At 43.5% G+C, this 20,406-nt stretch overlaps 1 protein-coding gene across 1 annotated transcript in view; it reads right to left on the bottom strand.

Annotated features, from left to right (window-relative positions):
• The window catches only part of LOC145861049 (partitioning defective 3 homolog B), a gene marked incomplete at its 5' end in the record, with an annotated part of 41,904 nt that extends 24,403 nt beyond the window's left edge, over window positions 1-17,501 (bottom strand). The window contains 3 exons of the mRNA XM_082962408.1: window positions 5,695-5,803; window positions 16,777-17,079; window positions 17,314-17,501. Coding sequence (XP_082818534.1) covers window positions 5,695-5,803; window positions 16,777-17,079; window positions 17,314-17,501 — 600 coding nt within the window. The remainder of the gene's footprint in view (window positions 1-5,694; window positions 5,804-16,776; window positions 17,080-17,313) is intronic.
• Window positions 17,502-20,406: the final 2,905 nt, after the last annotated feature.

Genomic DNA, 20,406 nt, shown 5'->3' with positions numbered 1-20,406 from the left:
CTTGCCCCCTGGGCATCCCACACTCCCACAGCGCTCCTGGGGGTAGAGTAGACCATCACCATCAGACGAGAGGCACGCTAGCCATCCATCACTGTGACGGCGGTGGTTTTTGTTTACTTAATGATGTGGAGGGTGTTTATGAAGCGACGCCCGCCCCCCACAGCTCGCATCATCTGCCCCCAGGAGCTGACATTAAAACATCATCAACGTGATCGATGTCCACCCGACAACAGAGGGTGGGAGGGGGGGGTACTGCTCCGGAGGAAACGGGTCCTATCTTTTGTGGAGTGTGTGGGAGGGTGGAGTGTGGGTAGTATGTGTATTTGTGTGATCAAGTAGGTGTGTGTTTGATAGAGTGTGTGGGAGGGTGGAGTGTGGGTAGTATGTGTATTTGTGTGATAGAGTAGGTGTGTGTTTGATAGAGCGTGTGGGAGCGTGGAGTGTGGGTAGTATGTGTATTTGTGTGATAGAGTAGGTGTGTGTTTGATAGAGCGTGTGGGAGCGTGGAGTGTGGGTAGTATGTGTATTTGTGTGATAGAGTAGGTGTGTGTTTGATAGTGTGTGTGCGCGTGTGCTTGTGTTCGTTAATGTGCCACTCACAGTGCCCCTGTGTGTGTGTGTGTGTGTGTGTGTGATTCCCAGGGTAATGCGTTGGAGATAAGGTGTTTATTATATTCCTCCTGCGCTATCGGCCCCGCCAGCGCCCTCCCTGATATCCAAGTTACCGTCTCTTGTAGCCAGTTCACTTCCTCAAGCCTTCATTTTTCCTCCCTTCATTACTTCAACTATGGTTGTATCCCAAATGGCACCTTATTCCCTATATGGTGCTCTGCTTTTGACCAAAGCCAATGTGTCTTCTATCTTCCATGGTCAAGAACATTTTCCGCTGTAAATCGCCATCTTCGGTACATGGACGTTTCAGAAAAGGACTTGTAAAACACTTAATTATATTTCATTTAGTTGGGTGTTTTTCAGTCGGTTAGACATTCACCGAATACCACAGATGTCTGGATTAGACCAAGTAAGGCTGCCTCTGACATAGCACCCTATTCCCCAAATAGTGCACTCCGTTTAACCAGGGCTCATTTTGGACACACCCTTTCCTTGCCTATGCCACATGCTTGTGGTAGAGTGGAACTCCAAAATGGCTGCCAGATGCATGTGGCTTACTGCGTAGGGGACATCACTGCCAGCTACTGTGGCAGCCGAATGGACAGCCACATCTAAAAATACCAGAAACTGGCCAGTCTGTACACGGAGGCCCAACAGGCATCATATACACTATCATTATGCCTCGAAAGGATAAAAAGCTCTAGAGCATGGTCCCAAATGGCACAGTATTCCCTATATAATGCACTACCCTTGAGCAAGGCAGTTAACCCCTAAAAATAAGTGCCCCCCCAGGCACTGATGGTGTGAACTTCGATTAAGGCAGTTCCCCGCACCTCTCTGATTCAGAAGGGTTGGGTTAAATGAGGAAGCCACATTTCGGTAGAATGCATTTAGTTTTACAAATGACTAGGTATCCTCTTTCCCCATAGGGGCCTGGTCAAAAGTAGTGAGCTATTTTGAGAATAGGGTGATATTTGGGACGAAGCCCCTGTACTTGGACAGATGAAGTCGGAAGTTTACATACATTTAAACTCAGTTTTTCACAATTCCTGACATTTAATCCTAGTAAAAATTCCCTGTTTTAATTCAGTTAGGATCACCACTTTATTTAAAAAATGTGAAATGTCAGAATTATAGTAGAGAGAATTATTTATTTCAGTTTTTATTTCTGTCATCACATTCCCAGTTGGTCAGAAGTTAACATACACTCAATTTGTATTTGGTAGCATTGCCTTTAAATTGTTTAACTTGGGTCAAACATTTCAGGTAGCCTTCCACAAGCTTCCCACAATAAGTTGGGTGAATTTTGGCCCATTCCTCCTGACAGAGCTGGTGTAACTGAGTCCGGTTTGTAGGCCTCCTTGCTCTCACATACTTTTTCAGTTCTGCCCACGAATTTTCTATAGGATTTAGGTCAGGGCTTTGTGATGGCCACTCCAATACCTTGACTTTGTTGTCCTTAAGCCATTTTGCCACAACTTTGGAAGTATGCTTGGGGTCATTGTTCATTGGAAGACCCATTTGCGACCAAGCTTTAACTTCCTGACTGATGACTTGAGATGTTGCTTCAATATATCCACATAATTTTCCTACCTCATGATGCCATCTATTTTGTGAAGTGTACCAGTCCCTCCTGCATCAAAGCACCCCCATAACATAATGCTGCCACCCCCGTGCTTCATGGTTGGGATGGTGTTCTTCGGCTTGCAAGATTCCCCCTTTTACCTCCAAACATAACGATGGTCATTATGGCCAAACAGTTATATTTTTGTTTCATCTGACCAGAGGACATTTCTCCAAAAAGCACAATCTTTGTCCCTATGTGCAGTTGCAAACCGTAGTCTGGGTTTTTTTTATGGCGGTTTTGGAGCAGTGCTGAGCGGCCTTTCAGGTTATTTCGATATAGGACTCATTTTACTGTGGATATAGATACTTTTGTACCCGTTTCCTCCAGCATCTTCACAAGGTCCTTTGCTGTTGTTCTGGGATTGATTTGCACTTTTCACACCAAAGTATGTTCATATCTAGGAGACAGAATGCGTCTCCTTCCTGCACGGTATGACGGCTGCGCAGTCCCATGGTGTTTACACTTGCGTACTATTGTTTGTACAGATGTACGTGGTACCTTCAGGCGTTTGGAAATTGCTCCCAAGAATGAACCAGACTTGTGGAGGTCTACATTTTCTTTCTGAGGTCTTGGCTAATTTCTTTTGATTTTCCCATGATGTCAAGCAAAGAGGCACTGAGTTTGAAGTTAGGCCTTGAAATACATGCACAGGTACACCTCCAACTGACTCAAATGGTGTCAATTAGCCTATCAGAAGCTTCTAAAGCCATGGCATAATTTTCTGGAATTTTCCAAGATGTTTAAAGGCACAGTCAACTTAGTGTATGTAAACTTCTGACCCACTGGAATTGTGATATGGTGAATTATAAGTGAAATAATCTGTCTGCACAAAGTAGATGTCCTGACCGACTTGCCAAAACTATAGTTTGTTAACAAGAAATTCATGGAGTTGTTGAATAACGAGTTTTAATGACTCCAAGCTAAGTGTATGTAAACTTCCGACTTCAACTGTATATGTGGGTGTGTACTGAGACTGACATCTGTACTGAGTGTACTGAGACTGACATCTGTACTGAGACTGACATCTGTACTGAGTGTACTGAGACTGACTGGTCAAGATAAAGGTAGAGAGAAAGGGGAACATGGGATGAAAAGGAGAGGGAACACAAGAGAGAGTATACAGGAGTCACAGACAAGAAAAGACTAGAAAAGGATGACACGCACACACCTATATTCATATATGTGTGGATAAAGGGTTTGAACGAAGCATCAATTCACAATCTGCGCTTTTCTCCTCAAAGAGCTGTGGAATGGTTTGGAGATATTGGTTTGGAGATATTGGTTTGGAGATATTGGTTTGGAGATAAGTTGGAGATATTTTAGCAAGGGATCGGGGGGGCTATCTAATATCTTGTTGGTTAAATTTCCTTATTGTATTTCATGCTTCAAATATGTTTTATGTAAACGAAGCAGGATTGTGTACTGCCATTTTACCATTAAAAGACAACAGTGAAAAACAATTGAACAGAAAGGACACAGAAAAACCTACCCTTATTGTATTTTATGTTTGCTGTTATTGTCCGTTTGTGAAACCTGAAAATGTCTAAATATATTATATATATATATATATATTTTGTTGTAAAGATGGAGAAATCCTACACGCACCTCTATATTCTTTTCAATTAAACATTTTCCCCAGTGCGGTACGAGGCACAACGGAAGAATGGGCCTTGTGTGAACTGGTATGAGCAGCGCAATACTCAAGTGTCATTAAATCTCAAAACATTCAAGGCTACCAAACTAGGCTGCTGAAAAGAGCAAAGACAGACAGCTGAAAGGAGGGCACAATATAGGCTACACAGGGAGACACGGGCGCAACAACTGCCAGAGTGAATGAAATGTTGAAACATTTTAATTTACTCTCTCTCTCTGTATATATTGTAACTATTAGTCTGCTGTCTCTTTCCATTTAACTTACAGTATTTCAATTTTGTTCTCAAGGTTTACCTCACACATTCTATATGTGCTATACAGTAAATAGGTTTAACATGCTTCTATAAGGTCTCAATATGCTTTCTGTCTCTGCCTGTGATTTCATTGCAGTCTCTGTTTAAATGATAATGTTCCATAAGCAGCTGCCTCAGGGGAAGCACCTACAGCTGTGCTGTTGACGTGGCGTTTGTTTCTACGGCAACTAACAATGAGATGATCGCGAGATGCCTTGCACTCACTGCCTCCTAATTGTGTTTGAATAAGGGTATTCGAAGGAACACACAACAAGAAACGATTCCAAGAGAATGATGTTCTTTGACGGATCAGACAGAACCGGGGATCATGAGGACGGTTTAATTGTCTCAGTGTTCGGATAACATTATAAGATGGTTCCACACGCGCAACCAGAAGTGAGCGAGAGAGGAAAGTGAAAGAGAGCATGTTTGTTCAGGCTGAGCAGTAGCGCTAAAATGTCACCACCTTAATGGTTATTTGCTTAAAGAGAGAGAAATAGAGAGAGAAATAGAGAGAGAAAAAGAGAGAGAAAGAGGGTGCTGCCACTGTTGAACACTTAATCCTAACAAGAGGGAGCTACAAATAAAACAGCCGGGCAGGCTCTAAGACAAAATGGATCGATGCGCCCCCTTTTGCCCTCAGAACCGCATTCATTCTTCAGGGCTTGGACCCTACAATGTGTTGAAATCGTTCCACAGGGACGCTGGTCCATGTTGACTCCACCACTTCCCACAGTTGTGCCAAGTTGGCTGGATGTCCTCTAGGGTGGTGGACCATTTTTGATACACAGGAGAAACGGTTGAGCGTGAAAAACCCAGCAGCGTTGCAGTTCTTCACACCCTCAAACCGGTGCGCCTGGCACCTATTGCCATACCCCGTTCAAAGGCACTTAAATATTTTGTCTTGCCCATTCATGAATGGCACACATACACAATCCATGCCTCAATTGTCTCAAGGCTTAAAGGTGTCTTTGACACAGACTAGCCACTCTCCTCCTTCATCTACACTGATTGAAGTGGATTTAACAGTTGACATCAACAAGGGATCATAGCTTTCACCTGGTCAGTCTTTGTCATGGAAAGAGACATGTTTTGTACCCTCAGTATATAGCGTGCTTAGGATCTCCTTTCTCTCAGAGCCAGGGTGTGTTTGTCCCAAATGGCACCCTAGCTCGGGCTCTTGTCAAAAAGAAGAGCACTTTATAAGGAATAGGGTGCCATTTGGGAAGCGAGCAGAGAAAGACACTTGATGTCTCTAGGCAGTGGGCAGGGACTCGAAGAATGGATTATCATGGAGTTAATCTCCATGTTCTGCTGAGATGATGCGTGTAAACCACTTGCGGTGGTTAATCTAGTCGCTGTGATCTGCGTAGGCACAGCAGGAGGCGAGCCAGAGGACTCCAAGTCAGGACACACACACATTCATGTCCACACCCATACATTCAAGCACCCACACAGATGCATAATGTGCCCGAGCGCGCATGCGCATGCGCACGTACGCACACTCACTCGCGGTGGGTCGTAGTCGAGGGCTCTGCGGCGGATGACCTCCAGCTCTTCGTAAGCGGGCGCAGCACGGGCCTGCTGGAGCTCTCTCCTGAGCTTCTGGACACGCTCACTGAGAGAAAGAGAAATAAAAAAAGAGCGAGAAAGAGCTCCAATAAAATCACAGGAAGACACATGAACCATACAACACAGGAACCATACATGTAAAATCCACTCTGTGTTACATGGAAAGAGACGACAGACCAATATAAGATGAGAGAGAGAGCGAGAGAAAGAGCAAGAGTTTACCAAGTTTGGTAACCCACACACACAAATTTATGCATACACACCCACAAACAAACTAGACACCCAACCTCTCCCACTCATACTAATGTTGTGACCCAAGGCAGGTATTGATTCTGGGGCAGGAGTGAGAGCTTCATTAGAGGGGAACCAGCACAGGCATAAATGCTAGAAGTTCCTTTAATGACCATGGCCTTAATTAGCAGGCCTGGCTGGTGCTCTGGTGGTGCGCTGACAAGAGGATGTGAATGTGTTGTTCTAAACCATCCTACCTCCTGTCAATGGGGACAGACTGAGGCAGACATCCATTGATATGCAGAGTCTCTCTCTACCAACCCAGCCGAATACACAGTGGAACAGACTGACAGACAGAGCTGCAGTCCCTCACCTGCCACACAATCAAACGGACACACACACACACAAACGCAATACCCTGCAGCTACCACCACTCAGGGACTAATACCAATTTGAAATTCAGGCATATAAGTCGAGTTCTCGCCTAATTCTTCCATTGATTTAAATGTGCAATTTACAATAGGTCCAAATTAGAACACGGTCCTAAAATAATACGTGAAGACTAACCCTTGGTCTTCACGTAGCATCGTTGATGTCGTTTGTTTTGAAATTGAGGACTTCACTGTTTAAGGTGAGGATGTTTAAAATATGGACCAATCGTTTCATCCATCACCCACTCAACTCACCCCCCCCTCCCTCCCTCCCACTTCTACTCCAGTAGCTACAGCAGCTGAGCAGGGACATTCAGAGCAGAGAAAGAAGACATTTTCAAAAACCCATTCATGCGGTCTTCGAACCATCATTAGGGCTGCCATCTTGATTGAGCATGTCGTCTCTCGTAATGAAAAAACATTCTAATTATTGCTCCAACCTAATCTCGCACACCTGATTCTAACAATCAACTGGTTGATAAGCTCATGTTAGTTGCAACTGGGGATAGAGCGAAAACCTACAGGATGGTAGCTCTCCGGGAACAAGGTTGAGCAGCCCTGCATTATGTAGAACACTTCTTTTAGGGACTAGGATGGTGCCATTTTAGACGCAGTCCATGTAAAGGTTCAGCACATACCTACTAAATGACTCCCCCTTCATTCTGTTAAGAACCCTATTTTGATGATTATTCCCTATAGGAATTTGTTCTCAAGGTACCATCTCTAAGGTCAGAGGTTACTGTAAAGCAAGTCTTTGTAATTGGTATCTGGGCCCCTGAGCCCCAAAAAAAAAAAAATATATATATATAAAATAAAAAATATTCGGTAATTGGTGTCCTTAAGCGATGAAGACGGTTCAAATGTATAGTCTATTCAACCCCCAGGTCCCAGGCCTTGATGTTATGTTTTGGAACTAGGCACGGAAGGATGAAACAACGAACAGATGAGGAAGAGTATTTCGGTTCGCCCTTCCCTCTTGAGCAGGGGTGTCAACCTCATTCCACGAAGGGCAGAGTGTCAGCGGGTTTTTGGTTTTTCCTTTCAATTAAGACCGAGACAACCAGTTGAGGGGAGTTCCTTACTAATTAGTGATCTTAATTTATCAATGAACTACAAGGGTGGAGTGACAACTTTTTAAAATGTAACCTTTATTTAACTAGGCAAGTATTTACAATGACGGCCTTCCCCGGCCAAACCCGTACGACGCTGGGCCAATTGTGCGCCGCCCTATGGGACTCCCAATTACGTCTGGATGTGATACAGCCTGGATTCGATCCAGGGACTGTAGTGACGCCTCTTGCAATGAGATGCAGCGCCTTAGCCTGCTGCGCCACTCGGGAGCTCCACCATCTAGAGGGTGACAGATTATTACAAACCTTGCAGAAGTGTAGTTTTGGTGTCCCTGTACACAATTTGTTTAATAAAACACGTAAATATATTGCTCTTGCATCCAGCATTTCTCCACACCTTAACCAGTTTAAATTCCTAAAAATTCAGTGCACCTATAGGAACTGCTACTGAAAGTACTTTGAAATATCAAGGGGGAGAGAGAGAAGATAGTGGGCAATATGGTTGAATGGCGCGAACCCGGCTTCCGAGATTTACTGGGATTTGCCGCCCAAAACCACTCCCTTTTCACACGATAAATAACTGCGAGGTACGAGTAAGTTATAAGAAATTATTTATATGAACACATGGCGTGAAATAGAACTGTTAAATTATACGCAATGTCTAAATATGGCTTCTCTATGGCCTCTGCATGATAAATCATCAACGCTCAGGGTGGGGACAGACAACCCATCTCAGTATGGAGTGCAGTTCACAATGCATGTACAGTAGACCTATCATCTCACCATGGTAACTTTCCTGTTTTGTGACAGGTAGGCCTGCATTTTCTGCAGCATGGTCTATGCAATAATATAAAGACGGAATGCGTGTCTGATTTACCCATCTATATCTGGCTTTCGGGGGTCACCTTATTTTTTTAATTGTAAAGATGATATATATATAAAAAACATTTTTTTTATTGCAGCTTGAATATCAGTCTCTCACAGTCGTTCTCCAACTCCATTCAAATTGCATCCACAATAGATAATCCTTTTCTGGACTGACACAATATATATATATATATAAATATATATATATATATATAATATATATATATATATATATATATCACACACACACACACACATACATACACATATACACTACTAGAGCTAATAAAAAATGGTTACCCAAGAGAACACATAGCTTGCTCCATCTATGGGCTTTTAGGTTTTTCTGTTATGTGTAATGTGCAGTAGCCATATATAATATATGTATTGGATAACGGCACAACCATTTGGGCTTGGCCTCATTAAATGTCTAATGTAGGGCTCATCAGGCTCAGGTAGCGTCAGGATTGAATTTTCAATCAAAGCTCTAAATCACATCTGGACATAGGCCTATTCATATGCTTTATAACGCTTTGAAGGACAATTCCGGTTTTGGCGGGAAATACCGGGTTATCTGGGAGAAAAGTTACTTATTCTCGGGATGGAACATTTGTAAAATCCCGGGATAATATTTAACCCTAGTGGGAACTGGGCAGACGGTTCTTTACTTAGCTCAACTGTTTAACAGAATACAAACATTTCAGAATAATGTGGGAGGTTATAACTCCTCCATTAAGCATAAACTTTAGGCAGAAAGCATAAATACTAAGATCAGAGAATTGGTGATTCAGCTGGTCTTTGAGGTCAGGTACACCTAAATTCACCATGTCTATGCAGGCACGTTTGTGTGTCTATGTGTGTGTGTCCATGCGTGGGAGCATTGAACCAGGTTGTCATCAGAAGCTAATTTCCCCTCGTTTGCCACCCAGACACCAGGGAGCCCAGAGCACCAGTGGAAAGTTCAGTAAAGGGTAAAGATATTTATTTTTCCTCTTATCCAGGGGGAGGGATGGGGGAGCCAGAACTTTCAGAACATTCCATTCCCTTTGGTCTCACCTGTGTGTGTGTGTGTGTATGTGTCCAACCTCAGGAGGACTAATTAGGGAGACTTGGCCATTGAACTAGGGCCACCGGGACTCGGACTGTCTCTGACTGGCCACATCAAAGAGAAGACAGGACAGGATGAAGGAAAGTTTAAGTAAACTGAAATGGTGCTGTATTGATCATCCGTTGAGGAATGTTGCAATTATGGTGGCTGAGAGGGCGATGGTGCAACGATTCGGTCAGCATAGTTCTGGAGAACTCCAACCACACCATCTCCCTGTCTTTCCTACTGACACCACTAGTGCATACTGTCCTTATGGGTTGCAGATGGACTAGTGTCTAGGATAAGGGCTATATACAGTTGAAGTCGGATGTTTAAATACACCATAGCCAAATACATTTAAACTCAGTTTTTCACAATTCCTAACATTTAATCCTAGTAAAAAGTCCCCGTCTTAGGTCAGTTTGGATCACCACTTTATTTCAAGAATGTGAAATGTCAGAATAATAGTAGAGAGAATGATTTATTTCAGCTTTTATTTCTGTCATCACATTCCCAGTGGGTCAGAAGTTTACATACACTCAATTAGCATTTGGTAGCATAGCCTTTAAAACTTTTAACTTGGGTCAAACATTTCGGGTAGCCTTCCACAAGCTTCCCACACTAAGTTGAGTGAATTTTGGCCCATTCCTCCTGACAGAGCTGGTGTAACTGAGTCAGGTTTGTAGGCCTCCTTGCTCGCACACGCTTTTTCAGTTCTGCCCACAAATTTTCTATAGGATTGAGGTCAGGGCTTTGTGATGGCCACTCCAATACCTTGACTTTGAAGTCCTTAAGCCATTTGCGACCAAGCTTTAACTTCCTGACTGATGTCTTGAGATGTTGCTTCAATATATCCACATAATTTTCCTACCTCATGATGCCATCTATTTTGTGAAGTGCACCAGTCCCTCCTGCAGCAAAGCACCCTCACAACATGATGCTGCCACCCCCGTGTTTCACAGCTGGGATGGTGTTCTTTGGCTTGCAAGCCTCCCCCTTTTTCCTCCAAACATAACGATGGTCATTATGGCCAAACAGTTCTATTTCTTGTTTCATCAGACCAGAGGACATTTCTCCAAAAAGTACGATCTTTGTCCCCATGTGCAGTTGCAAACCGTAGTCTGGCTTTTTTTATGGTGGTTTTGGAGCAGTGGCTTCTTCCTTGCAGAGCGGCCTTTCAGGTTATGTCGATATAGGACCCGTTTTACTGTGGATATAAATACTTTTGTACCCGTTTCCTCCAGCATCTTCACAAGGTCCTTTGCTGTTGTTCTGGGATTGATTTGCACTTTTCACACCAAAGTACTTTCATCTCTAGGAGACACTACTTCACTACTTACATACCATCATCTGCTCATCATCATCTGCTCATCTATCACTCCAGTGTTAATCTGCTAAATTGTAATTACTTTGCTACTATGGCCTATTTATTGCCTTACCTCCTCATGCCATTTGCACACACTGTAAATAGAGGTTATTTTTTTTTCTATTGTGTTGACTGTACGCTTGTTTATTCCATGTAACTCTGTGTTGTTGTTTCTGTCGCACTGCTTTGCTTTATCTTGGCCAGGTCGCAGTTGTAAATGAGAACTTGTTCTCAACTAGCTTACTTGGTTAAATAAAAGTGAAATAAAAATAAAAAAACAGAACACATCTCCTTCCTGAGCGGTATGACGGCTGCGTGGTCCCATGGTGTTTATACTTGCGTACTATTGTTCGTACAGATGAACGTGGTTTCTTCAGGCATTTGGAAATTGCTCCCAAGTACCAGACTTGTGGAGGTCTACAATTATTTTTCTGAGGTCTTGGCTAATTTCTTTTGATTTTCCCATGATGTCAAGCAAAGAGGCACTGAGGCCTTGAAATACATCCACAGGTACACCTCCGATTGACTCAAATGATGTCAATTAGCTTATCAGAAGCTTCTAAAGCCATGACATCATTTTCTGGAATTTTCCAAGCTGTTTAAAGGCACAGTCAACTTAGTTTATGTAAACTTCTGACCCACTAGAATTGTGATACAGTGAATTATAAGTTAAATAATCTGTCTGTAAACAATTGTTGGAAAAATGACGTGTCATGCACAAAGTAGATGTCCTAACCGACTTGCCAAACTATAGTTTGTTAACAAGAAATTTGTGGAGTGGTTGAAAAACGAGTTTTAATGACTCCAAGCTAAGTGTATGTAAACTTCCGACTTCAACTGTATATGTGGGTGTGTACTGAGACTGACATCTGTACTGAGTGTACTGAGACTGACATCTGTACTGAGTGTACTGAGACTGACATCTGTACTGAGTGTACTGAGACTGACATCTGTACTGAGTGTACTGAGACTGACATCTGTATTTGTGGAGTGGTTGAAAAACGAGTTTTAATGACTCCAACCTAAGTGTATGTAAACTTCCGACTTCAACTGTACATTTTGTATTCTGACGTTCATATTTTTTATTTAACTACATTGAAATACGATACATGGCTTTATAAGAAACTCCTCAGGTGACAATTTTTTGTTCCCTCTTTCCTCCCTCTCCTCCCTTTCCCTGGTCTGTGGGGAGACTAGATGACCTTTTCTCTAATAATATTTGACAAGCGTTTTTCTCCACAGGTTAGCCCTTAGTGTCGCTGTAATCAAATGTGACACCCATCCATGGACGCACCTGCCATCGAAGTCCAAATAAAAACATTTCCGGGCGCTAAATTATGTAGACACTCCAGAGTCAACTTGCTCCTCTCTGACAGGTGAGGGGGGAGGAGGACGCACCACTACTGAGCATGTGCACATCAAACACACACACGTATACACACACACACGCGCACACACACACAAATTAAGCCATAATATAATTCATCATTGGATTCTAGACTGGAGTGTTGCTAGGTTACAAAAAGGCTTCGCAGCAAAACCACTGAGCGGGTTTGAGTGTGTGTCGGCAAAGCTGTGTGTCCATATGCATGAATGAATCAATGAATGGGTGCGTTTCGCAAGCAGATGTGTGTTGTAAGTCTGTAAATGTGTGTGTGGTTGGAACCCAGGACTATGTGGCGTAACTAAACTATCGTACAGTCAATTCCAACCAGACTAAGTTGATCATGTTACGCTGTTCCTAGCTCCAATTAGTCATCCATTATAAATGTCAGTAGAATATGGAGCGTTCAGATTATGCTGCTGTAGTCGAGCAGGGAGAGGAGAGGGAGAAAGAGAGAGGGAGGCAGAGACAAAGAGAAAGAAAAGGAGAAAAAGGGAAAGCGAGAGGGAGAAATGGAAAGAATGAGGGAAGAGGAAAGAAGAACAGAATGGTGGAGTAATTAAGTGGCCAGTTAGAGGAGTCTAACTGATCTGTCAAGCTGCTAGACTGTGGCTAATTATCCTCCCCTTTTTTCCCCTCCGTATGTCTGACTCGTTCCCTTCATTGCAGTCAATCTATTATTTTCCCATCCCTCTCCCTCCTTCCCTCTATCATAATCTCCCTCTAACTTTCAAATAAAATAACATTTTATTTGCCATATGCTTCGCAAACAGGTGTAGATGAACAGTGAAATGCTTACTTACGGGTCCTTTTCTCACACATGCAAAGTTAAGATAAAGATTAAAAAATAGTGACATGAGGAAGAAATACACAGTGAATAATGAATAACAATAACGAGTAAAAATAGCACGCCTATATAAAGGGAGTACCAGTACTGAGTCGATGCGCAGGGATACGAGTTCATTGAAGGAGCTATGCACATATACAGTGGCAAGAAAAAGTCTGTGATCCCTTTGGATTTACCTGGATTTCTGCATAAAATGGTCATAACATTTGATCTGATCTAAGTCAATAGACAAAACACAGTGTGCTTTAACTAATAATACACAAGTTACTGTATTTGTCTTGTCTATATTGAATACATCATTTAAACGTCCCCAGTCTAGGTCCGAAAAAGTATGTGAACCCCTAGGCTAATGACTTCTCCAAAAGCTAATTGGAGTCAGGAGTGAGCTGACCTGGAGTCCAATCAATGAGACGAGATTGGAGATGTTGGTTAGAGCTGCCTTGCCCTATAAAAAACACTCACAAAATTTGAGTTTGCTATTCACAAGAAGCATTGCCTGATGTGAACCATGCCTCGAACAAAAGAGATCTCAGAAGACCTAAGATTAAGAATTGTTGACTTGCATAAAGCTGGAAAGGGTTACAAAAGTATCTATAAAAGCCTTGATGTTCATCAGTCCATGGTTCGACAAATTGTCTATAAATGGAGAAAGTTCAGCACTGTTGCTACTCTCCCTAGAAGTTGCCGTTCTGCAAAGATGACTGCAAGAGCACAGCGCAGAATGCTCAATGAATGAGGAAAAGAAGAATCCTAGTGTCAACTAAAGACTTACAGAAATCTCTGGAATATGCTAACATCTCTGTTGACGAGTCTACGATACGTAAAACACTAAACAAGAACGGTGTTCAAGGGAGGACACCACGGAAGAAGCCACTGCTGTCCAAAAAAACCCATTGCTGCACATCTTTAGTTCATGAAAGAGCACCTGGATGTTCCAAAAATATTCTGCGGACAGATGAAACTAAAGTTGAGTTGTTTGGAAGGAAGACGCAACACTATGTGGGGAGAAAAAAAAAGGCACAGCACACCAACATCAAAACCTCATCCCAGCTGTAAAGTATGGTGGAGGGAGCATCATGGTTTGGGACTGCTTTGCTGCCTCAGGGCCTGGACAGATTGCTATCGTTGACGGAAAAATGAATTCCAACGTTAATCAAGACATTTTGCAGGAGAATGTAAGGCTATCTGTCCGCCAATTGAAGCTCAACAGAAGTTGAGTGATGAAATAGGACAACGATCAAAAACACAGAAGTAAATCAACAACAGAATGGCTTCAACAGAAGAAAATATGCCTTCTGGAGCGGCCCAGTCAGAGTCCTGACCTCAACCCGATTGAGATGCTGTGGCATGACCTCAAGAGAGTGGTTCACACCAGACATCCCAAGAATATTGCTGAACTGAAACAGTTTTGTAAAGAGGAACGGTCAAAAATTCCTCCTGACCGTTGTGCAGGTCTGATCCGCAACTACAGAAAACGTTCGGTTGAGGTCATTGCTGCCAAAGGAGGGTCAACCAGTTATTACATCCAAGGGTTCACATACTTGTTCCACCCTGCACTGTGAATGTTTACACAGTGTGTTCAAAAAAAGACATGAAAACATAATTGCTTGTGTGTTACTAGTTTGAGCAGACTGTGTTTGTCTATTGTGTTGACTTAGATGAAGATCAGATGACATTTCATGACCAATTTATGCAGAAATCCAGGTAATTCCAAAGGGTTCACATACTTTTTCTTGCCACTGTAGGTAGGGGTAAAGTGACTAGGCAACATGGCAGATAATAGACAGTAGCAGCAGCATATGCGGTGAGTGTGAATGTTTGTGAGTGTGTATGTGCGGCGTCAGTATGCATGTGTGTGTGCGTTCTATGTGTAGGCGTGCGTAGTGTGTGTTGGGGTGTCAGTGTAAGTATGTGTGAGTGTATGGGAAGGGTCCAGTGTGTGTGCATAGAGTCAGTACAAGAGAGTTAGTGCAAAAAAGGGTCAATGCAGGTAGTCCGGGTAGCCATTTGATCTGCTATTTAACAGTCTTGTTTAGCAGTCATGGCTTGGGGGTAGAAGCTGTTCAGGGTCCTGTTGGTTCCAGACTTGGTGCACTAGTACTGCTTGCCGTGCGGTAGCAAAGAGAACAGGCGTTTGACAATTTAGAGGTTGTTTGTTACCTCTCTCTCTTTAAAATGACACAATCTCCTTAATGATTTAAAACAGCGTACATTAAATGTTTGCTTCGGGCAAAGCTTGAGGCTCTGCAGACCCTAAACCCCCATGCTGACAAACGCTATAGTACAGTATACTGATAAAGTATGCATCCACGGCTGTGCGTTGGGCTGTGAGCTATACAGCGCATTCTGAAAATATTCAGACTCCTTGAATTTTCCCACATTTTGTTATGTTACAGCCTTATTATAAAATGGATTCAATCGTTTTTTTTCTTCTCTTCTCTCATCAATCTACACACAATACCCCATAATGGCAATGCAAAAATAGGTTTAGAAATTTTAGCAAATATAAAAATATATATTAAAAAATGAAATCACACATTTAAATAAGTATTCAGACCTTTTAATCAGTACTTTGTTGAAGCACATTTGGCAGCGATTACAGCCTCGAGTCTCCTTGGTTATGACGCTACAAGTTTGGCACACCTGTATTTGGCAAGTTTCTCCCATTCTTCTCTGCAGATCCTCTCAAGCTCTGTGAGGTTGGATGGGGAGCGTCGCTGAACAGCTATTTTCAGGTCTCTCCAGAGATGTTTGATTGGGTCCGAGCTCTGGCTGGGCCAGTCAAGGACATTCAGAGACTTGTCCCAAAGCCACTCCTGCATTGTTTTGGACTGTGTGCTTAGGGTCATTGTCCTGTTGGAAGGTGAACCTTCGCCCCAGTCTGAGGTTTTTATCAAGGATCTCTCTGTACTTTGCTCTGTTCATCTTTCCCTCAATCCTGACTAGTCTCCCAGTCCCTGCCGATCAAAAAAACATCCCCACAGCATGATGCTGCCACCACCATGCTTCACTGTAGGGATGGTGCCAGGTTTCCTCTTGACGTGATACTTGGCATTCAGGCCAAAGATCTCAATCTTGGTTTCATCAGATAAGAGAATCCTGTTTCTCATGGACAGAGTCCTTTAGGTGCCTTTTGGCAAACTCCAAGTGCCCTTTACTGAGGAGTGGCTTCTGTCTGGCCACCCTACCATAAAGGCCTGATTGGTGGAGTGCTGCAGAGATGGTTGTCCTTCTGGAAGGTTCCACAGAGGAACTCTGTCAGAGTGACTATTGGGTTCTTGGTCACCTCCCTGACCAAGGCGCTTCTCCCCCAATTGCTCAGTTTGGCCAGGCAGCCAGCTCTAGGAAGAGTCTTGGTGGTTCCAAACTTCTTCCATCTTAAGAATGATGGAGGCCACTGTGTTCTTGGGGAACTTCAATGCTGCAGAATTGTTTTGGTACCCTTCCCCAGATCTGTTCCTCGACACAATCCTGTCTCGGAGCTCTATGGACAATACCTTCGACCTCATGGCTTAGTTTTTGCTCTGACATGCACTGTCAACTGCGGGACCTTATATCCATGATAGATAATGTATTTAAGTGGATCTTTGAAGGCAACAAAGATAACAAAATATCCCCCCATGCTTGCCCAATCCCACTGACCCCATAGTGACAGTATGACCTACTATAACAACTCAAGGCCATACATTGGAGTGCACTGTGAAGGAGTGATTTCCTGGTTTTTGGATCAACTCACCTGTTGCTCAGAGGGGGCTGAAGCTGCGACGTGGAAGTCGAGGGCGTGGCTCTCTGCTTGTTTACCTTGGCATAGAGCCCCTCTAAGTCTTCTGCCGAGGGCTGGCGGCTGTGTGAGGGCCCCCTGAGGGCCCGCTGAGGAGAAGGGGTGCGGCTGAAGTAGGAGGCTGAGGGGCCCTTGGGGGGCTCCTGAAAGGTGTTGATGCGGGCGTAGTTGGGGTCCTGGTCATCGTCCTCCAAGTCGGGTGGCAGGGGGTCGGGGGTCACGTGGCAGTCCCACACCTCAATGTAACGGAGCTCGTGTCTGTCGGTCATATAAGAGGGGACAGATACTGTCACTCACTGTCTGAATCAAACTCACATTAACTTGATGGCATTGAACAAAAAACTGCATACATTTTATATACGTCATAGAGTGGTGTTTGAATGACGGAGGGTGGAGCCCGAGTGCGACAGACCGAAAGACAGGAAGACAGAGACACGGACAGAGCATTGATTGATGTACACACAGACAACAGGCCGAACGGTGTGCGCTCACCTCACTCCCTCCTCAATCTTGTCCAGCTCCTCCTCGCTCAGAGCCTCCAACTTCTGCTTGGCAGCCTTCACCTCCGCCTTGCTGTTCTCCTCCTTTTTCTTGCCAAACCTAGGGAGGGAGTGGGGGATTGAAAGAGTGAAAGAGGGAGAGACCAAGTGAAAGAAAATTGGTAAGATATTTTTTTCATTTGGGATTCAAAACATTGTGGCGGTTCGTAATGCAAAAATAGACTCAGCAGAGATTACGAAAGGAACTATTTCTAGTTGAGTAGGAGGCCACACAGTCGTGGAGAGACTATAAGAGGGAAGAGAAGGAGTGGACTCAGGGCTTCATGTCTGGAACCAAAACAGCAGAGTCCAGATCACACCGCAGCCAAACATGTGTTCACACTTCCACACAGCAGGACACTGTTCAGCATCGATTACACACATAGACCCTCCACATGCACGCACGCACGCATCTCACACACACACACACACATACAGTACACCAGTCAAAAGTTTGGAAACACCTACTCATTCAAGGATTGTTCTTTATTTTTACAAATTTCTACATTGTAGAATAATAGTAAAGACATCAGAACTATGAAATAACACATATGGAATCATGTGGTAACCAAAAAAAGAGTTAAACAAATCAACATATATTTTACATTTGACATTCTTTAAAGTAGCCACCCTCTGCCTTGCTGCTCCTGAGTGGCGCAGCGGTCTAAGGCACTGCATCTCAGTGCAAAAGGCGTCACTACAGTCCTGGTTCGAATCCTGGCTGTATAACAACCGGCTGTGATTGGGAGTCCCATAGCGCACAATTGGCCCAGCGCCGTCCGGGTTTCCCCAGGGTAGGTCGTCATTGTCAATAAGAATTTGGTCTGACTTGCCTAGTTAAATAAAGGTTAAATATATGTTTTCATTTGTATTAATTTGCACACTCTTGACATTCCATCAACCAGCTTCACCTGGAATGCTTTTCCAACAGTCTTGAAGGTCTTCCCACATATGGGGAACAGTCTTCCAACATATGCTGAGCACTTGTTGGCTGCTTTTCCTTCACTCTGTGGTCCAACTCATCCCAAACCATCTCAATTGGGTTGAGGTCAGCTGATTGTGAGGCCCAGGTCATCTGATGCAGCACTCCATCAGTCTCCTTCTTGGTCAAATAGCCCTTACACAGCCTGGAGGTGTGTTGGGTCACTGTGCTGTTGAAAAACAAATGGTAGTCCATCTAGGCGTAAACCAGATGGGATGGCGTTTCCCTGCAGAATGCTGCAGTAGCCATGCTGGTTAAGTGTGCCTTGAATTCTAAGTAAATCACAGACAGTGTCACCAGCAAAGCACCCCCACACCATCACACCTCCTCCTCCATGCTTCACGACGGGAACCACACATGCAGAGCCCATCTGTTCACCTGCTCTGCGTTTCACAAAGACACGGCAGTTGGAACCAAAAAATCTCAAATTTGGACTCATCAGACCAAAGGACCAATTTCCACTGGTCTAATGTCCATTGCTCGTGTTTCTTGGCCCAACCAAGTCTTCTTATTGGTGTCCTTTAGTAGTGGTTTCTTTGCAGCAATTCGACCATGAAGGCCTGATTCACGCAGTCTCCTCTGAACAGTTGATGTTGAAATGTGTGTTACTTGAACTCTGTGAAGCATTTATTTGGGCTGCAATTTGAGGTGCAGTTAACTCTAATGAACTTATCCTCTGCAGCAGCGGTAACTCTGGGTCTTCCTTTCCTGTGGCGGTCCTCATGAGAGCCAGTTTCATCATAGCACTTGATGGTTATTGTGACTGCACTTGAAGAAACTTTCAACGTAATTGACATTTACCGGATTGACTGACCTTCATGTTGTTTCTCTTTGCTTATTTGAGCTGTTCTTGCCATAATATGGACTTAGTCTTTTACTAAATAGGGCTATCTTTTGTATACCACCCCTACCTTGTCACAACACAACTGATTGGCTCCAATGCATTAAGGAAAGAAATTCCACAAATTAACTTTTAAGAAGGCACACCTGTTAATTAAAATGCATTCCAGGTGACTACCTCATGAAGCTGGTTGAGAGAATGGCAAGAGTTTGCAAAGCTGTCAAAGCAAAGGGTGGCAATTTGAAGAATCTTAAATATAAAATATATTTTAATTTGTTTAACACTTTGGTTACTACATGAGTCCATGTGTTATTTCATAGTTTCGATATCTTCACTATTACTCCACAATGTAGAAAATAGTAAAAATTCAATAAAAACCCTGGAATGAGTAGGTGTGCCCAAACTTTTGACTGGTACTGTACGTATGTGCACACATAGATACCATGTCGACCACACACGTGTACTAGCGTACACACACACACACACACACACACACACACACACACACACACACACACACACACACACGTTAGCAATTCACAGCTGAGAAACAGTACCCATAGCTCACACAAACACTATTACACCCACACACATTTGAACCAAACTCACTCCCAAACGTTAGCGCCTTTTAACCATTGTACCAGAGGAAAAGGCGCTAAAGGTTGGTGATAATGTAGTGTGATGATTTGCGAGAGTGGGTTAATGCAGTGGGTGTGTTAGTGAGTTGGAAATGTGGTTGAGATGATGATTAACTGGTATTAATATACAGTATGTATTCTGAACTGATACAACATGCTTTCTGACAGACAGAGGTGAGAGTGTGTAGCTCCGGGGAGAAGTTTCCCCTAGGTACAGATCTAGGAACAGTCTCCCATCCCCCTACCCCAACCTTAACCATTAGTGGGGAAAATGCAAAACAGACCCAGGGTCAGCATCTACAGGAAACTTCACCTTAATCTGACCTCTAAAATATTTTTGTTTTATCTTCTCACATATACTGAACAAAAATATAAATGCAACATGCTAAATTCATTAAGCCTTCATCTATGGATTTCACATGACTGGCCAAGGCCGCAGCCATGGGTGTGACTAGGAGGGCAGAGGCCCACCCACTTGGGAGCCAGGCCCAGCCAATCAGAAATTGTTTTCCCCCAACAAAATAGCTGTATTACAGACACAAATACTCAACCCCCCCATCCTCAGACAATCCCGCAGGTGAAGGA

Source organism: Salmo salar, chromosome 16, assembly GCF_965601325.2.
Source record: "Salmo salar chromosome 16, fSalSal1, whole genome shotgun sequence".
Classification (NCBI taxonomy): domain Eukaryota; kingdom Metazoa; phylum Chordata; class Actinopteri; order Salmoniformes; family Salmonidae; genus Salmo; species Salmo salar.
The sequence above is the reverse complement of the archived record's forward strand: the minus strand, read 5'-3'. Positions and strand labels throughout refer to the sequence as shown.